This window comes from Apostichopus japonicus, chromosome 16, assembly GCF_037975245.1.
Source record: "Apostichopus japonicus isolate 1M-3 chromosome 16, ASM3797524v1, whole genome shotgun sequence".
NCBI lineage: Eukaryota > Metazoa > Echinodermata > Holothuroidea > Aspidochirotida > Stichopodidae > Apostichopus > Apostichopus japonicus.
The window spans coordinates 43,550,841-43,567,779 of NC_092576.1; the positions used below are offsets into that span (position 1 = coordinate 43,550,841).

Genomic DNA, 16,939 nt, shown 5'->3' on the forward strand with positions numbered 1-16,939 from the left:
CCCATGATTCCCTATGATTAGTTGTTGGTCATCCTAAATATTCCACTTACACGATGATCAATAATCAAACAGATTGACACTGAGAATTATGTTTACTTGTGTTTCAATCCACAAATTACGTCATTAACTTGAGTGTTGACTCTGGTCCATTAAGATAGTGTATAGTGAAATACTTCCAGACAAGCTGAGTAGGTAGGACACACGAACAATTACACAACAAGACCACGCCTCTTTTAAATCTCTGTTGGCTGATCTAGCCTGTCAGAAGAGTCACTGCCATAAAAATACAAATAAATTCAAACACATGCAAACAAATACAAACGAATGCAGACAAATACAAAAAAAACAGGGTTACGAAAACGAATCGAAATAAGTCCTAATTGAAGAATGTTACATCAGCGAACATTACAATTGAGTATCAGAAGTGCATATTTTTACATAATTATAACGTGCACAACAAAGAATTAGAATGTATGTCAAAATACATAATACTTCAAACGGAGCAATCTGAGCTTTTGAAACGATCAATCTTGACAAACCACTGACATCAATGTAGTGTTTAGAATTGCTTAGTCATCTTCAGAAGTATATAGGCTGCATCTGACACTTAGTGCCGCCGCATACCCCAAAGAGATGAGTTCTAATATTTTCTAGTCTAAAATATCTATATAGTCCATAGTAAAGTATTATCCAATGCCAGGAATAACCAACAGAATTATCTTATCTTTATCCCACCCACTGCCACCCACTATCAAGTAGTAATGTAAAGTAGGCCCTACCCTTTTAAGTACCCGGTTGTACTATAATTGCAAACTGTCACTGCAGAACATAAGGACTGGGAGTTGTAAAATACAAGTGGTATTATTTGACGATTAACAGAAACTTACGGGAAACGTTTAAGATCGTGGACGGTTGGTTATGTTATAACTTGCATTTTACACCAACAATTTCGCAGTGGCTGTTCACCAAGCCATGAAAAAAAAAGAATGCCAACTTGTTATGTTGTATACCGTGTCCTTTTTAAGCGCGAGTAAACAGGCAGTCATGCGAAGTGCGCAATACAGGGGATTTTTCAAAGTTCGTCTGTTTATAGCTCCATGGTTTCGTGTTCACCAGAGATATGTTACAGCGCGTGAAGTGCTATCTATATAGTTGACTTCTAACATCGGAGTGTACACTATTTTTTGATCAGACTTCGTCCTTTGGGGGTCTCGCAAAAACAACCCGTACTAACCGTGAAGGGTCATGTAACGTGCTCCATTGTAGCCCTTGACTAGTATAGTCATTGGGGAGGGTGGGGGAGGGGAGGGGAGGGAGGAACAAGCCTGATCGAGCCATGCCAAGCACGGCTCCTGCAGGTTAGCGTTGTTTTTTTAAACAGACTATTCAATATTTATACAACAGTAAAAGGTGAAAAAGATTAGCAATATGCACAGAAAACTAAAACGAAGGGAAGCTTAAATACTAGGAGGCTGATTCAGACCTGGCATCCCCACCCTCCGGGGGGGGGGGGGCGGGGGCATTAAGCTAAGGAAAAAAAAGACAAAGAAAAGAATCCCCTCCCGGTTTCTGGGCTGTTCCCCGGAAGAGACCTTTTATTTCGGGGTTTGACTCACACTCCCTCTAGCCACCAGATAATATAATAGCACTCTAGTCTCCTTTAATGTATAGGCCACAAACTACATGTCACCGTGAAGCTACTTTGCCGATATCATCCAATCAGAATCCTAGCATTTGAATGAGAGCCAATCAGAACACGAGAAACTGTCAATTGTGGGGACGTCTTCAGATGTCGCTTTCCGGTATATTCATGTCACTTTCTGTCCAATAAGAGCACGACAAACTGACAAATGCAAATTTGACTGGACGTACGTTGACAACTCTATGCGAACTGTAAACTCCTTGACAGTTAACCTTTTGAAAACGACGTCAATATATACATACATCATTTCATTTCGGAGCATATGACACTCTGTGGGAATCAAAGGAATTGTCCCCGAGGGATCCATGCAAACGGAGCAGTAGGGATTCCGGTGTGACGGTGAGGACATTGCAACCTCGCCCGTACCTGCTACCCCACCGCCTCCCGAGCTATTTAAGTGCAGTGTAATGTTTGCGAAGTTCTCTCGTATCCTATGGCAGTTTTACCTATAAGAAGTTGTCCAGTCATCGATGATGAGTAAAAGTAAACAAAGACAACATAGTGTAGTCTGTCATGTCCGAAGACGTCACTCCTTATATAGGAATTCTGTCTCTGTATGAGTGATTGGTCAATCTGTGTCACGTGAACACAATCTCTGTCGAAATGGAGAAATTTGAAACTAAAGATGAAAACTGTTCGCATAAACAGCGCAATTATTAATAAAATTCTAACAAGGGCAACGTTATAACTATATGTGACCACTTTGCCATCGTTGCCGTTGACCAAATTCGAAAATTGCTATGTAATAGCACAAACTCTCGTTTTAGTAGCCAATTATGCATATAATTTAAAGCGAAATGTTTTTTTATATTAAGAAATTTCGATTCATCGCGAGGGTAAGTATGGATGAATTGATTGTCCATTTGTCAGGCGTGTGGGTATGGGTTTAATTCACCCAACCCAGCTTATCAACCCTACACAAAATAGAAGTTATTTAGCACAAGCTTGAGTGTAGATCAATTTATCAAAAACTGTTTCGCTTTAAATATAATCACGGGACTATATCCTCACGCTAAGTCAACCCCCGACGGCAGAAAACACTAACAGTGCGATGCGAATTGCTCCGTATGGTTATGTCACGTATTGCAACCAAAAATTCAATCCAAAGATGACAATTGTTTTCCATAGTATCTCATTATTAAAGCCATGTTTTATTTTCAATTCTAACAAAGAAATGTACATTTACACGTACAATTATAAATTTCCTGTCTCAGACCTAAAGCTGTTAACACCATTATCTTCTCATTTACTATTTAGCAACAAAAGCAAGCTGACATCATTAATACTTGTTATAAAGATAATAAAGATGTTTCGTAAAGGTTACCATTATTGGACTGACACAGTCCATACTTTACCTTTCAACAACATTAGTGAACTTCGTTAACTCAATGATTCACGTAGAGGTGTGTACACGATTGTATAACCGAGAAAGCCATGCAGGCGGCTCTTTGACCCCTTAACATCAAGTTTACACTCAGCTATATCTGATGTTGCAGAGCAAGTTGCATTTCATTTGTTCAAGAAATTCAGTCAATAACGCAAACAGCCAAACACTCAGTGACTAAAGGAAACTACACATATTACGTTTGAAGCTGATGAAAACTGTGCGCTTGGTGAGTGATCATATTTAAGAGACAGGGCGTAACATACGCATGACTTTTCTATGTATTTGCTATAGAACCGATGATATTGCAATTTATGCTAACTTTGTTGGTCTGGGCAACCGACGAGTACTGTTCTCAACTGTTAAACAACTGGAGACAGGAATATTCTTGTCCCATGTCATTAGTTGAGAGGCATACACATGGAAACATATACACATGCCGTCGGCAAGGAATCAGAAACAAACCTTAAACATTCATGGAACATTACAGTGCCGTAATATCCAACATTCCAAAAGGTTTAACCATTTGTATGAATAACTTCACGTACTTTGACAAAAACTCACCCTCCATAGCGCATATAAAGCGCATTAACATTAAAATTATCCTCTTTAACTATCATAACAGATCAATCTTTGGACATTTGATTCCAGTGGAAAGAGCAAGAACATTTGCAAACTTTTATATATTATCGTCTTATCAAAAAGTTGCTTCCTTTACGTCAAAATGTGGAGGGTGTATTCTCGAAACTTTTCCCTCACAATTTGGACCGAACATGGAAATGTCAACAGTTCGAAACCGAAATGTCTACTCTTTACGAGATATCCGAACCTAAAATTGATCATTTGATGGCCTATACGACTCCCTTTGTTAATAAAAAGCCACAATATAGTTTTTGCCACAGGCTCTATGGAGGATTTAAAGGCAGGTGGCAGTTTCACTCAGAATTCGCTATACACAAACTGATATTTTACTGTCTTTGGGACTAGACTTGTAAGATGTTACAGTCCCAGCCAATCCGACCTCGAGTTCACAATAAATGTCCTCGGCGAGTCAAAACTCAAGTAAAAGTCTGGACTCGTAGACTACAGTAGATGATTGATGAATCAAATATAATACAGGTTGATAAATGGAGGATTGTTCTCTAATAATTTGGTCGCAATTTAAGGCAGAATAAAGGAAAGCACTTCGCAGATAAACTTATATACACTCGCCAGGAACCAGAATTTCCAAATGATTGAATGAGAATGATTAAAATGCTATGAACTGTACATCATATCAAAAATGCATTAAAGTAAGAAACATATACAACTGCTGTAGGTGGCACAAATGTTAACTAATTTGTTGTTTCTACAACTACTTCAATGAACAACAATCTGCAATATATAGTTTGTCTTTGCTTTACCTTCACACACATACGTTGTGTATGTTGTGTATGCGATAGGTATGTGCAACAAAATCATCTGAATATCAGTTTTATATAGCACAATAACAAAATATCAACTTAAAATGTAAACTTAAGAACATGTTTTAAATTCTAGCAGGATATCATCTGTAATGAATTTAAATCAACTGTAAGTAATGAATTTTTATTTAAAGAAGTTTCACGTATATACTGTTTGGTAATACTATAATGAAACAGTTACGTTGAAGTATAATATGAGTTTAGGGAGGCGCTTCTAACGAAAATGTGTTTACTACTGTTAAACTATGTCACGCATATTATTTGAAATCGTTCAAATATAAAACGATGGAAATAATAGAAAATAAGATCGCCGCTTTCATCATTCATGCCCTGGCATTATATGAATTTACATAATATATTTATATTATTGCCTTATGAAGACCAAGAAGAATGATTGTTCAATACATAACTAAGCATTTTTTCATGTAACGTGTAGAGCTATTTCTGTGATTGTATACCATGTTTTTGTTCCATCGCTCGATAAAATCTTTAATATACGTAAGGTACCATTTATCTGCAAGTGACGCCACGAGCAGACCATCTAGATTACCATATCTGACAATATACAAAATCATATCCCTGAAACACACATGTAACACACATTTCCATGGTCCACTGAGCGTAAGTTAGAAGAACACGCCTAACACACATGCAGTAGCCCAAGAAAAAACAATTTAGTATCGGTAATAGGAGTTTAAAGCAAATGGACGAATGCTACTCATTGAAGCATGCACATATAAGCCTAGTTTCTCCTCTGTTTTCCTGGGGATGGTGTCCAAATCCCTCTGCAGTTTTTGAACCATTTTCTCAACTTTTGGAATTCCCTGCATGGCACTTTTGTATAGCTCCTTTTCAATGTCTTCTCGTAGAGCAGAATTCTCTTTGCGTGTCTTTTGGATGGATTCCGAGATTGGTGACAAAGAGTCTTGAGTGTACCTTTGTATTTTTTCCTTTAAGACTCTGTCAACCTGTTCGATCATATCCATTCTTTCACCTTCCAGTTTAGCCTTTTCCATTTCAATGGATTCGTTAATCTTACGCTTCAATGTCTCTGCTTCTTCAACTAATTTATTTGCGCTCGTTTGTCTTTGACGAGCAATTTGCTCCATGGATTCGTCAATTGCCTGTAGCTTCATTACAACGTCAATGCTCTTGGGTAGAAAGTATTCATGTGCTGCTGTCTTAATAGGGACGTGACTACATTTGTACAAGCAATAATGTGTGTCTAGACAGTCATGACATAAAAATGTTGATTTTTTTACACAAATCACGATGAAGGGTCTTCCATGTTGGGAACATACGTGTGTCAATTCTGCAGGGGGTACACTAAAATCCTGTTGAGCATTAGTTCCATGTTCTCTCAATGGCTCATCGATATCATTCGTACTGTGGTACTTGTGGGAGCCATCTTTACATTCTGCACACAAAAGTGCATTACAAGTAGTACAAAAGAAATACACTGGTTTGCTATGTAAATTGCAAATTGTGCCCCTTTTCTCAAGTTTCAAACTATTTGGTTCCTTAGATGCTGCCATGGGTATTCCATCACTCAGACTTGAACCCTGTTGAGCATTGGTGCCATGTTCCCTCAACTTAGGTTCGTCGATATCTATCGTAGTGTGAGACTTGTGGGAGCCATCTTTACATTCTGCGCACAAAAGTACATTACAAGTAGTACAAAAGAAATAAACTGGTCTAATATGGACATTGCAAAATGTGCCCTTTTTTTCAAGTTTGAAACTATTTGGTGTCTTAGAAGCTACAGTGGGTACTCCAACACTCAATGACTGAGCAGATGTTCCATTTGCACTCATATGTTGTTCATTGAAATCCAGTCCCGTAAGTGCGTTTTTGTAATTGATATCATTTTTAGCAGGGTCTGTTGTCTGTTTTCGACTGAAGGGCGTGCCAGGGCTAGAAAGAGATCTTGGCACATCATAGATATTTTCCGCAGATGCACCAGCTGAAGAAGGGCCATGACGAGAGGTGCTACTGTGGGTGTAATGTTCCTCTCTATATTCAATGGATGGTGTTTTGTCATCGTAAGACCTATCATATACTGTTGAGCAATGAGGACTTTGGGTCAAGTTGGAACCGGAGTAAAATGAATCCTGACCAACCTGTGCATTTCCTACATGGTAACTTTCTGTTGGATCAGCATACCTTCTGCTGCTAACACTTGGACTTTGATTATAATGGCTTCCTTTACCGTGCGAGAAACAATCTTCAATAGCATCATCTGTCTTCAAGTCATGTCTCCTTGTGACATCTTCCTGAGACTCGGAGGAATATCTGTGACTTTTATGGGCCTTGGGAGAAATATCTTCATCTGGTGGTGCTTTTTCTGCTAAACCAAATACTTCTTCCTGCGGCCTGACGTATTGAGAACAATTCTGACAAATAGGGCAGCTGAAAATCTGCCCTTTTATTAGACCTTCAATATCCTTCACACAGTCTACACAGAACCTGTGTCTACAGGGAAGTATATGTATGAAATCAGGTTGGCGGTGATGTCCACAGTCAGTCTTGGAGCCGTTACGACTCGCCATTGTTGAATATCAAAGTAAAGTGATGACTTGGTCTCTGTAAAGATAGAAGAAATATAAATCATTGTCGAGCATGTTCTAGCCTCTTTTATCAGTGACATCTAGGAAGAGTGGAGGAAATCAAATTAAGGCTCACTTACAGTAATTTTAAAATTTTAAACACTTCCAAGTTCCAAGTCTGAAAAGTTTGATAATTATTGAAAAAGCAGCAATCAAGAACATACCATCACTCTCTTCTATGCTGAGGAGTCCTGAATAGCGGACACTCTATGGCTTTGGGTTTTGTACTCAATGAGTGATGCAACCACACACTAAGTATGAGAGGTATCCAGGATTCCTACCTTGAGATATCCTGTTAGAGTTTTCAGAGTCTGACCTCTGATGACCTATAACGACCTTTGACCTTCACCAACAACAACAGGAGTCTTCTACTTAATAGGGCAAATCCATATACCATGAATGCATAGAACCATGATTTCTACCATGAGATATCATGTTTAAAGGGTTTCAGAGTTTGACTGAGCTGTGCCCAAGATGACCTTTGACCTCCACCAAAACAATTACCTTATTCTATTTAATGCCAAGTATGACAAGTATCCTTGCTTTCAAACTTGAGATATCCTGTTTACAAGGTTTTCAATAATTGACCTCTGGTGACCTCAGATGATTTTTCACCGACACTAAAACAACAGAGTCCTTCTACTCAAGATGATACATCCACACGATAAGTATGAGAAGTATTCATGCCTCCAATCTTGAGATATCATTTATACAAGGTTTTCAGTATTTGACGTCTGGTGGCCTCCAATGACCTTTGAACCCCATAGGGTTGAAACTATAGGGTACTTCTACTCAACATGAGGCATTGTTGCATACACATGCAAATTATAAAAAAACTTCATTCTTCCTATCAGCAGATATTGTATCAACAAGGTTTCCAGTTTTTGACCTGTGGTGACCTCAGATGGCCTTGACTTTCCATCAAAAACTATAGGCTTCTTCCACTCAATATGTAACATCTACAAATTAAGTATGAGAAGTATCCAAGATTCCTACCTTGAGATACTGTACCATGTGTAAAGTTTTTCAGAGTTTAACCTCTGGTGGCCTCAAATGACATGTGACCTTCACTGAATACAAAAGCATTCTTCTACTCATTGTTACATAGTTACATGCCATGTATATATACAAAGTATTCATACTTCCTAACACAAAATATTGTGTATACAAAGTTTTCAAATTTTGACCTCTGGTGACCTTTGACCTTAACCAAAAACAATAGAGTCCTTCCTCTCAATATGACAAATCTACATACCAAGTATGAATAGCATTGAGGATTCCTACCTTGAGATATCGTATTTGCAAGCTAGACGTCGCAAACACACATACATACACAGGCCACCATGACCACATACTTAGGTTTCTCTTCTCATCAAAAGCAATAGTAATAAATACATAATTTCTCAATTCAGAAGGTATACTGTTCATCGTGCTGAGCAATCAAAATATGAATTCAAAAGATGAGTCTTATTGTATGTATAGTTGAAATGAATTAACATTAGAACAATCTTCTTTGGGTTAAATGATAGCCTAGCCACTTGAGATATCTTGTTAACAAAGTTTTCAAATGTTGACCTCTGGTGACCTTGAGTGACCTTTGACCTTCATGAAAGCGACAGGGTCCACTCTTAATGTCTGATACTTGAAATGAATCAACATTTGGAGAAGCTTCTTTGGGTTAGCTGATAGTCCAGCCACTAGGTATTCACATTTTGCAGAAATATATTTATGAAGTTCAACCAACATGTATCTTTTTTTCTGTTTACTGTGTTTACAACCCAAGTTGAAACACAAGCATGCACCCACCCACACATGCCATCACCATGGAGTACATTTTTTTGCATTTTGTAAGGAATGTAAGAAAACAATTCGTTTATATTGCTGAGCTTATTTCAGTAAGGCACCATGTTTATGTTGCATTGCATTCTCTCATTGCCTGTAGATGATACTACTCATCCACACTCCAAGTCACACTGTACATTTACTACAGGCTACTGATGCTGTACATTATGTTTGTTAAAAGCCATGTGACTTCTGTTCAAGTTGGACTTTGCCCCTGTTCTGACTTTATTTAGGTTGCAGTTAGACAATGTGTTATTTAAAAGGAAGAGTCCAGGCCAAAATTTGTTTTTCATATGTTAAAGAGGAACATTTAATGTAAGCATTCTGGTGAAATTTGCATTCAATTCCTATGTACCATTTTTAAGATATTGACAGTTGAAGAAGACCTTGAAGTTATCTGATATTCTACCAAAAGTGAACTTGAAGCAACCAGGTGTGAAGTCATGGCTGCATTCTGGCAAATAATGTTTTTTACTTTTCATTTTTTTTCACTCTATTGATTTGACCTTGGATTGGATAAGGTTACTAGTTTGTCCAAAGGGGATGTGAAGTTATTAAATACCAATACCTATGGTACATTCCAATTGTGGAGTATAAAATTGGACGTAAATTTTAAAGGAAAACAAAACATTATTTATCAGTGTGCAACAATGACGTCACACCTGTTTGCTTCAAGTTCACTTTTGGTACGAAAGGTGACAACTTCAACTGTCAACATCTCAAACGGTTCATAGGAAATGAATGCAAATTTCACCAGAATAATAATTAATAATTTTAATAATTTTAGGTTTACAGTCTTGTTCAGGGCCAAGGCCCTCTCACACCACTTTACAACTTAACCCTGGTCATTGGTAACTTGTCACACCTACAGACCAAAGTGTGCACAATTCAATCAATCTCTTGGGGCACCACAGTGCATTGTGTCCTCCGGACGACTTCCCATAGGGTGCAGCCACAAACCGGCGCACGCAACTATATTTACAAGTAACTTTGCAAGTCCCCATTTATACACCTGGGTGAAGAGAGGCAATGGAGATAAAGTGCCTTACCCAAGAACACAATGCAATGATCTGGCCAGGACTTGAACCTGTAATCCTTAGATCACAAGTCCACTGTCTTAACCACATGACCACAACGCCCTCGTCAATAGATAGATAAAAAGGAAGGTACTGTACCAGGAATCAGTTATCATGTTGACAAGTCTCATTAGTGACATAGTAGTAAAACCTTACCCCTAACTGGTCCCCAAAATTTTGGCCCAAGCAAATTGACTCAAATACATATTTGGCCCCAAAACTTGAGCCCAAAAGCATTGGGCCCCACAAATTTGGCCCCAAAGAATGTGCACCAAAATGCATTTGAGGTGGAAATCAAATTTGGGCCCACATGACCCAAAAATTGCCCATAATTTTTGGTTCCCGATGGTCCATAAGAATGTAGGCCAAAATGTAGTTACAAAGAATATGTACATATAAGTACTGCATATAGTTACACCACCATACTACTGTAAGTATAAACTAAATCGGACCTACAGTTGCAGAGGTACCTGTATCGACAATTTATAACATTTTGATGGTAAGCCCCACCCACTCATCAACATTCACATTAAGTTCCACCCACTCATGATTACTAATGAGGTAAACTTGTTGTTGCAAAGAATGGGTCCTTACAATGTATTTACATCACTATACCAAGAATGAATTAAATTGAACACATTGTTGAAGAGATTGATATTTAAGAATTTTCCGTGAAGCCCCTCCCAATCATTAATATTCATGATATGGAAACACAAACAATAGGGCCCCTTTAAACATCAAGAGCCAGCCATCTTCCTACCTAGTATTACATTGATTCAACTTGTGGTTGAAGAGATATCGTGTTTACACTTGAGCCGTTTTCCATGATTTCTCATTAAGCCACACCCACTATGAATACTAATGAGGTCAGAGTTGTTGTTGCAAAGAACATGTAATTACTATGTACTTATATTACCATACCTAGTATGAACTTAATCGGGCATACTCTTGAATAGATATCGACATGTTAAGAATTTTACGTTTAACTCCGCCCACTAATTAATATGCATGATAGCTCCTCCACAAACCATAGGGATCATCTACTGACCATGACCGACACATACCAGGTACAGGCACGTAGCCAGGAATTTGCCAAGAGGGGCAAACCTGAAGGCAAACTATCATATATATGGCTCTGAAACTATCTAAGCGTAGGGCCACCATGAGTTGGCGTGAAGCGTACAAGAACAATTTTGGCCGGAAATGCCTCCCAGATCACTGGAAATGGCACTTCCCAGGCCTTGCAGGTTGCATCTAAGCATTTTCTATTTTGAAATTACTAGCGATATCATAAAAACATACAAAAAAATATGCTCAAGGGGGGGGGCTATCGCCCCCTTCGCCGCCCCCACCCTCACCCCTCCTCCCCATTGGCTACGCGCCTGACCAGGTATGACATCAATCACATATTTCCTTTTTGAGATACAGTGTTTACAAGCTAGGGCATCACATACACACACACACACTAGCGCATACACCAACTCATGTTTAGAAGGTTTTCTGACTTGACCTCAAATGACCTTTGACCTTCACAGAAAATATTATGGTTTTTGCACTCAATAAGTTGGGATCCACATACTGAGCATGACTTTAATCCACTTTTCACACACACCCGCATACACATGCCATCACCATCGCAAAGGTTCCTTTCCCCTCCCACTCGGGAATCCAAACCTAATGCTGTAATTTATTACATTTGGTAGGTACTTTACCTAACTTGGAGAGGGGGAAGGGGTCTAGGAGGGGTAGTCAATAGTTTGAAAGTTTAATTTTGTGTGTTACATATTCTAAGAACCTATGAAATCTTTCTAACACTTTGTTACATAATTTAAATATACTGTGATTTCTCAACATTGAAACCCAAGGCTTTCGATATTACTACATAACAAACCACAGTCATAGCTTTCAAATGAGTTCTTAAACACTAACATTAACTTGTGAAGTAAGGTACAGTAACATTGCAACTTTTGCATATTTTTACCTAAGGCCACATGTACAACTTATACACAACTTTGAGAAACTTGTGATAGTCTGCAGCCCTATGATGGCTTATTCTGCCTAAAGAGTCAATAGAAAAGCATGGTGGTTACATGTTTATGGCAGGGGTTCCCTAACTGGGGTGCATGAACCCCCAGGGGGTGCATGAGTACATCCCAGGGGGTTCGAGAGATGTTTCTGAAAGTCAAAACTAGAGTACTTTTTGTTGAACTAATATATGATATATTGTACCTATCGACAAACTCTTTCGCGTTCCATACTACTTTGCCATAGTAGTACCGTACCATGCATGTGATAAATAACTGACTTGTAGTACCGTACCATGCATGTGATAAATAACTGAATGAAACAGACATGTCACATGACTTTGTTGAAGTTGGTGTACGTATGACAGTACGTCGTGAAGATAAAGAGCTGAGAAAGTAACTAAAAGGTTGGCCAAAGTAATTATTATTATATTGGAAATTCCAGATGACCTCCATTTTGCCGACACAAAGCAAAGTTAGCATAAATTCATGCTTGAAAATTGTTGTTGAGTTTAACATGCAGTCACTAGCTTGTAAATAACATGACACTGTGTGTGATGGTGATCGATGTGTGATACAATTTCGTTATCTGATCTTTCCAAAGTTTCCAAATAAATACTTGTTCATCTCTTGTTTTTTTTCATTACAATAATATTACACTTTGGACCTGATCTTTTACGAAGCACTGTTATGTGTTCTATAGTATAATAATGACTCAGATCACGTCTCGAAAGTTGGGGGTTCATGAAAAACTCTGACATCCACAGGGGGTTCATGGGGGGATAAAGTTAGGGAAACCCTGGTTTATGGCAATGGACTTACGATCTAAGGATCCCAGGTTCAAATCTCTAGGTTCAAGTCTTGTGTCCCTGGGCAAGGCACTTTATCTTCATTGCTTCTCTTCACCCAGTGTTTAAATGGGTAACTTGTAAATACAGTTTTGTGTGCTGGATGTACTTAGATGTGGTACACTGTAGTGATCCAGAAGGGATTGTTTGAATTGTGCACACTTTGTTGTGTGGGTGTGACAAGTTACCAAGGGCTTAATTGTTGTAAATTTGTGTGAGATAGCCTTGGCTTTGAACAAGACTGTAAACCTATCTTACATAAATTCAATCCCATTCATGGTCCTGTGCCAGAAAAGCACCATATGTATAGTAAATAACTTCATAACTATTTGGTGCTTTACAGACCAGTACTGTATGTGGTATTGTGGTATCGACATTAATATATGCATCAGGCCTCGAAATACGGGCTATGTACTGGCATAACCCCAGTGGATTTTGTGTTTGTCAGAAGAAAAAAGGCACTGGCAATTTTCAGAGAGTAGATATTAAGGAACCAAACACGTGGCAAGCCTTTTAGCAGTTCTCACCCAAAGACAAAGCATGATTTCCTTAACTTACATCTAGCCCTATATAACAAACTCACAATAAGCAAATATATACCGAATTTGGGTTATTCCCAAATGCCCGTCCTGTAAGACTGAATGTGTTTTGTCGTTCAGGAAAATACCAGTGAGAAATTGAGTTTAGCCAGTGGCCAGTAGGTCTTTTTATCCACTGGTATTTTGAAGCAAATACTGTACAGTATTTACAGTAGTTAAAATTGTAAAATTCTAGACCTGGTACAATTAATAGGCCTATTCATACAAATATTTGGTCACACTGAAGCAATGTTGATCACTTTGGGTTCAAAAAGCAGTGCAGGAATCTGTCAACTGTTGAAAACTTAGAGGGGGTTTAAATTCAAATTAATTTGCACAAAAAAATTAAATTTAAAACAATTAATTGTAACTTGGATTCTTGTAGCTAAAAAATTGACATAGTCATTATACAGGAAAATGGAAATTAATGGGCAGAACAGCCAATGAGACAGTTAGTGAGGGATTGTATTCACACATTAATAGCAATTACAAAACTACTGAGATTGTACATACATATCCACTAAGTTTGATGATTCAGTGTGTATTTAAGTCAATAGAGAAATGGAGTACTGGGCCTGTTACCATTAGTATAGTGTGTGTGTGTAATTTTATGTAATTTGGTGGCTGTTTCACTTTCGGTATGAGAAAGATGTTAGATTATAACAGGCCTAGCCAACTTATTAACTGTAATTTCAGGTAGAAATGTATGTCTCCATGGAAGGCTATGCTACTTATACTATAGGCTAGGCCTACAGTACTGTAAGTTAAATGCACACCTCTTGGGTAATCAAATGACATTATATTATTCTAATATTTTCATCAAAAGTCGCAAACAAACTGATTAATTTGTGTCCAGTGAGAGGTTTTATGCAAATAGAGAACCTCTGTGAAATATTCTGTTGAATGATACAAAATATGTTATGGATAATACCATGTAAATTGATATTAACTGGTCTTAGGTATCGCCGAAACTATGATCCTTTCCTTTTGACTAAGTAATGGCAAGACTGAACAATTTGTAGCAAAATAGGCCTAGCCTAGGTCAGAAATACTGTAAGCAACATATCAAGCCAACAACGGAAGAAGAGCACATGAACGTTGAGTCTCAGCATGCCTCGACAATGTCTGTGTGTTTTCTCTAAATTGTTGTTTTTATATTTTTATTTCGCTAAAACCGATCACATAAACAACTCCTAGTCCTAAGTTAGCGGAGTCGCCAAAGTTGCACAAAAAAATGGCCAGTCAAGACTCAATGTAGGCTTAAGTTATACTAAACCTTGTTCATCATGCAAGGCACAATAGAATACACAAGGTTATCATACTTACAAGAAGATAACAAAATCCCGGTGAATATTTGCTTCTGAGTGTGAAGAATTGATCACTGCTTTTTCACTGTCTGAACACTGTCGCAGACGACGTACAATATGGACTGCAACTACTGTACACGGTGTGCTGTTATAATTATGTATGCAATACTGCACACGAATTGACATTGAACGTTACAACACACCATAAAACTTCGAGAAAAGATGGTTGCCACAACTAGTGGCACAAGGTTGCGCAATAGGGGATTCCCATTCCATTGCTCCACACGCGATGACATCATTTCGTAAAGGTGATATTGAGTGACAGTGCTACGGACTTGTGGATGGATGTAGGGTGGGAGGGGGGGGGGGGGGTGGGTAGGAGAGTTACTTATTTGACAAGTTATAGTTAAATAGTCATCAAGAAGGGTGCATGGAGGGTGTATAGGAACTCAGAAAAATCTTCAAAGTGGGAGACAAATTGTTAACATTGTCAGTACGGTGGTGTAGGAAAGTACTTTTGAGTGGGGGCTGAAGACTGATGGCCGGCCTGGGGGGGGGGTCTAAGGAAACAGGTGGCCTCCGATGCAATTTGGTGCAATATAGCACACTTCAACACCTACTCCATTTTGTAAATAATTTTGCATTTTCACCTGGCCTAAGATGCAATTTGGTGCTCCAAATGAGATTTTTTCTGCCAAAATGTTTTCTGCTAAAATGACGAATGTTGTTATCATTTATTGAGAAATGAAATAGGGGTTTCTGACTTGCGAAGGGGGGGGGGGGGCGGAATGATACTTCCGCCTCTCCAAATTTTTCAGCCCCCCCCCCGGCTCCTACGCCCTTGAACATTGTCATTCTAAGCATTTTTTTTATTTTTGTCATGTATTACTTCAATTAAAAATCATGTTATTCAGTCTCTTTTTTTTACTTTGCAATTTGCATACATGTATTTATCGATGACAAAATTGTAGTTTGATCTTGTATCGTAACATTGCGGAACACGTCACGTGACTCATCTTAACCAATAAACGTTTCACTTCATTCATTTATAGGTATTACATTGTATGGAAGCCTACTAGCGCCATACAAATATCAATTTGCAGCACCTTTCTTATAATATTATAATTATATACCTAATAATCAATGATATATTGACATGTTACCACGAATTATTCGTTTTATTTACATAACAACAACGTATTTATTTATAATAACGTTTTTTTTTCCTTACATTTTCACAACGCATTCCAGTGAGAAACAAACATTTACACACACACACACATACATACATTCACGCACTGCAGGCATACATACAAAGGCTGCAAAAAGTCATGATGTGGCTACATAAAAATCGCAAAATTTTGGCCTTTATGACATGTCTATATATATCTCGTCATTTTACATCATACTCAGTTCTGCAGATAACTCCGTGCTTGTACTCGATTAACCGTATATACATTCCACTACTTGAACCTGTGCATTTGTACTTGTATACATTTACACTTGGGGCATTGTGGACATTTATAGTGTTAGATATTATATATTGGAAGATCGCTGACTCAAACTCGCGCTGGAGACTTGCACTCTTACTTATAGTAATGAGGGGAAATTAATGCTGTTGTAATTTTCACCCCGTGATGTTGTACTCATATTCATACTGTTATACTCGTACCGTTGCTATTGTACGTGTACATATGCTGTTGTACTCCACTCATACTGTTGTACTCATGTTGTTGTATTCATACTTATATACTGTCGTACTCACACTCATGATGGTGTACTCATACACATGATGGTGTAACCATACTCATTCTGTTGTACTAGTACCGTTGCTATTGTACTTGTACATATTATGTTGTACTCGTACTCATGCTGTTGCACTCATGATGTTGTTCTCATACTTATAATGTTGTACTCGCACTCGTGCTGTTGTACTCGTATTCTTAACGCTGTACTCATACTCATGATTTTCATACTCATTATGCTGTACTCGTACTCCAAGGGCGTAGGAACCGGGGGTCTGGGGGCGCCAGGCCCCCCCCCCCCCACAGTGAAAAATATGGAGGGGCGGAAGTATCATTCCGCCCCCCCCCCCCGCTTCGCAAGTCA

General features: G+C 38.4%; 2 protein-coding genes across 2 annotated transcripts in view; one reads left to right on the forward strand and one right to left on the reverse strand.

The window, feature by feature from the left end:
* Nucleotides 1-16,939, forward strand: part of LOC139983280 (uncharacterized) — a 254,458-nt gene that overhangs the window by 131,475 nt on the left and 106,044 nt on the right. The gene's annotated exons all lie outside the window — the stretch shown is intronic.
* On the reverse strand, nt 2,833-15,024 carry LOC139983281 (uncharacterized). Its single transcript, XM_071996739.1, has 2 exons — nt 14,850-15,024; nt 2,833-7,132 (listed from the first exon to the last, which is right to left on the reverse strand). The coding sequence occupies exon 2, from the start codon at nt 7,096-7,098 to the stop codon at nt 5,224-5,226; it is 1,875 nt and encodes a 624-aa protein (XP_071852840.1). The 5' UTR covers nt 7,099-7,132; nt 14,850-15,024; the 3' UTR covers nt 2,833-5,223.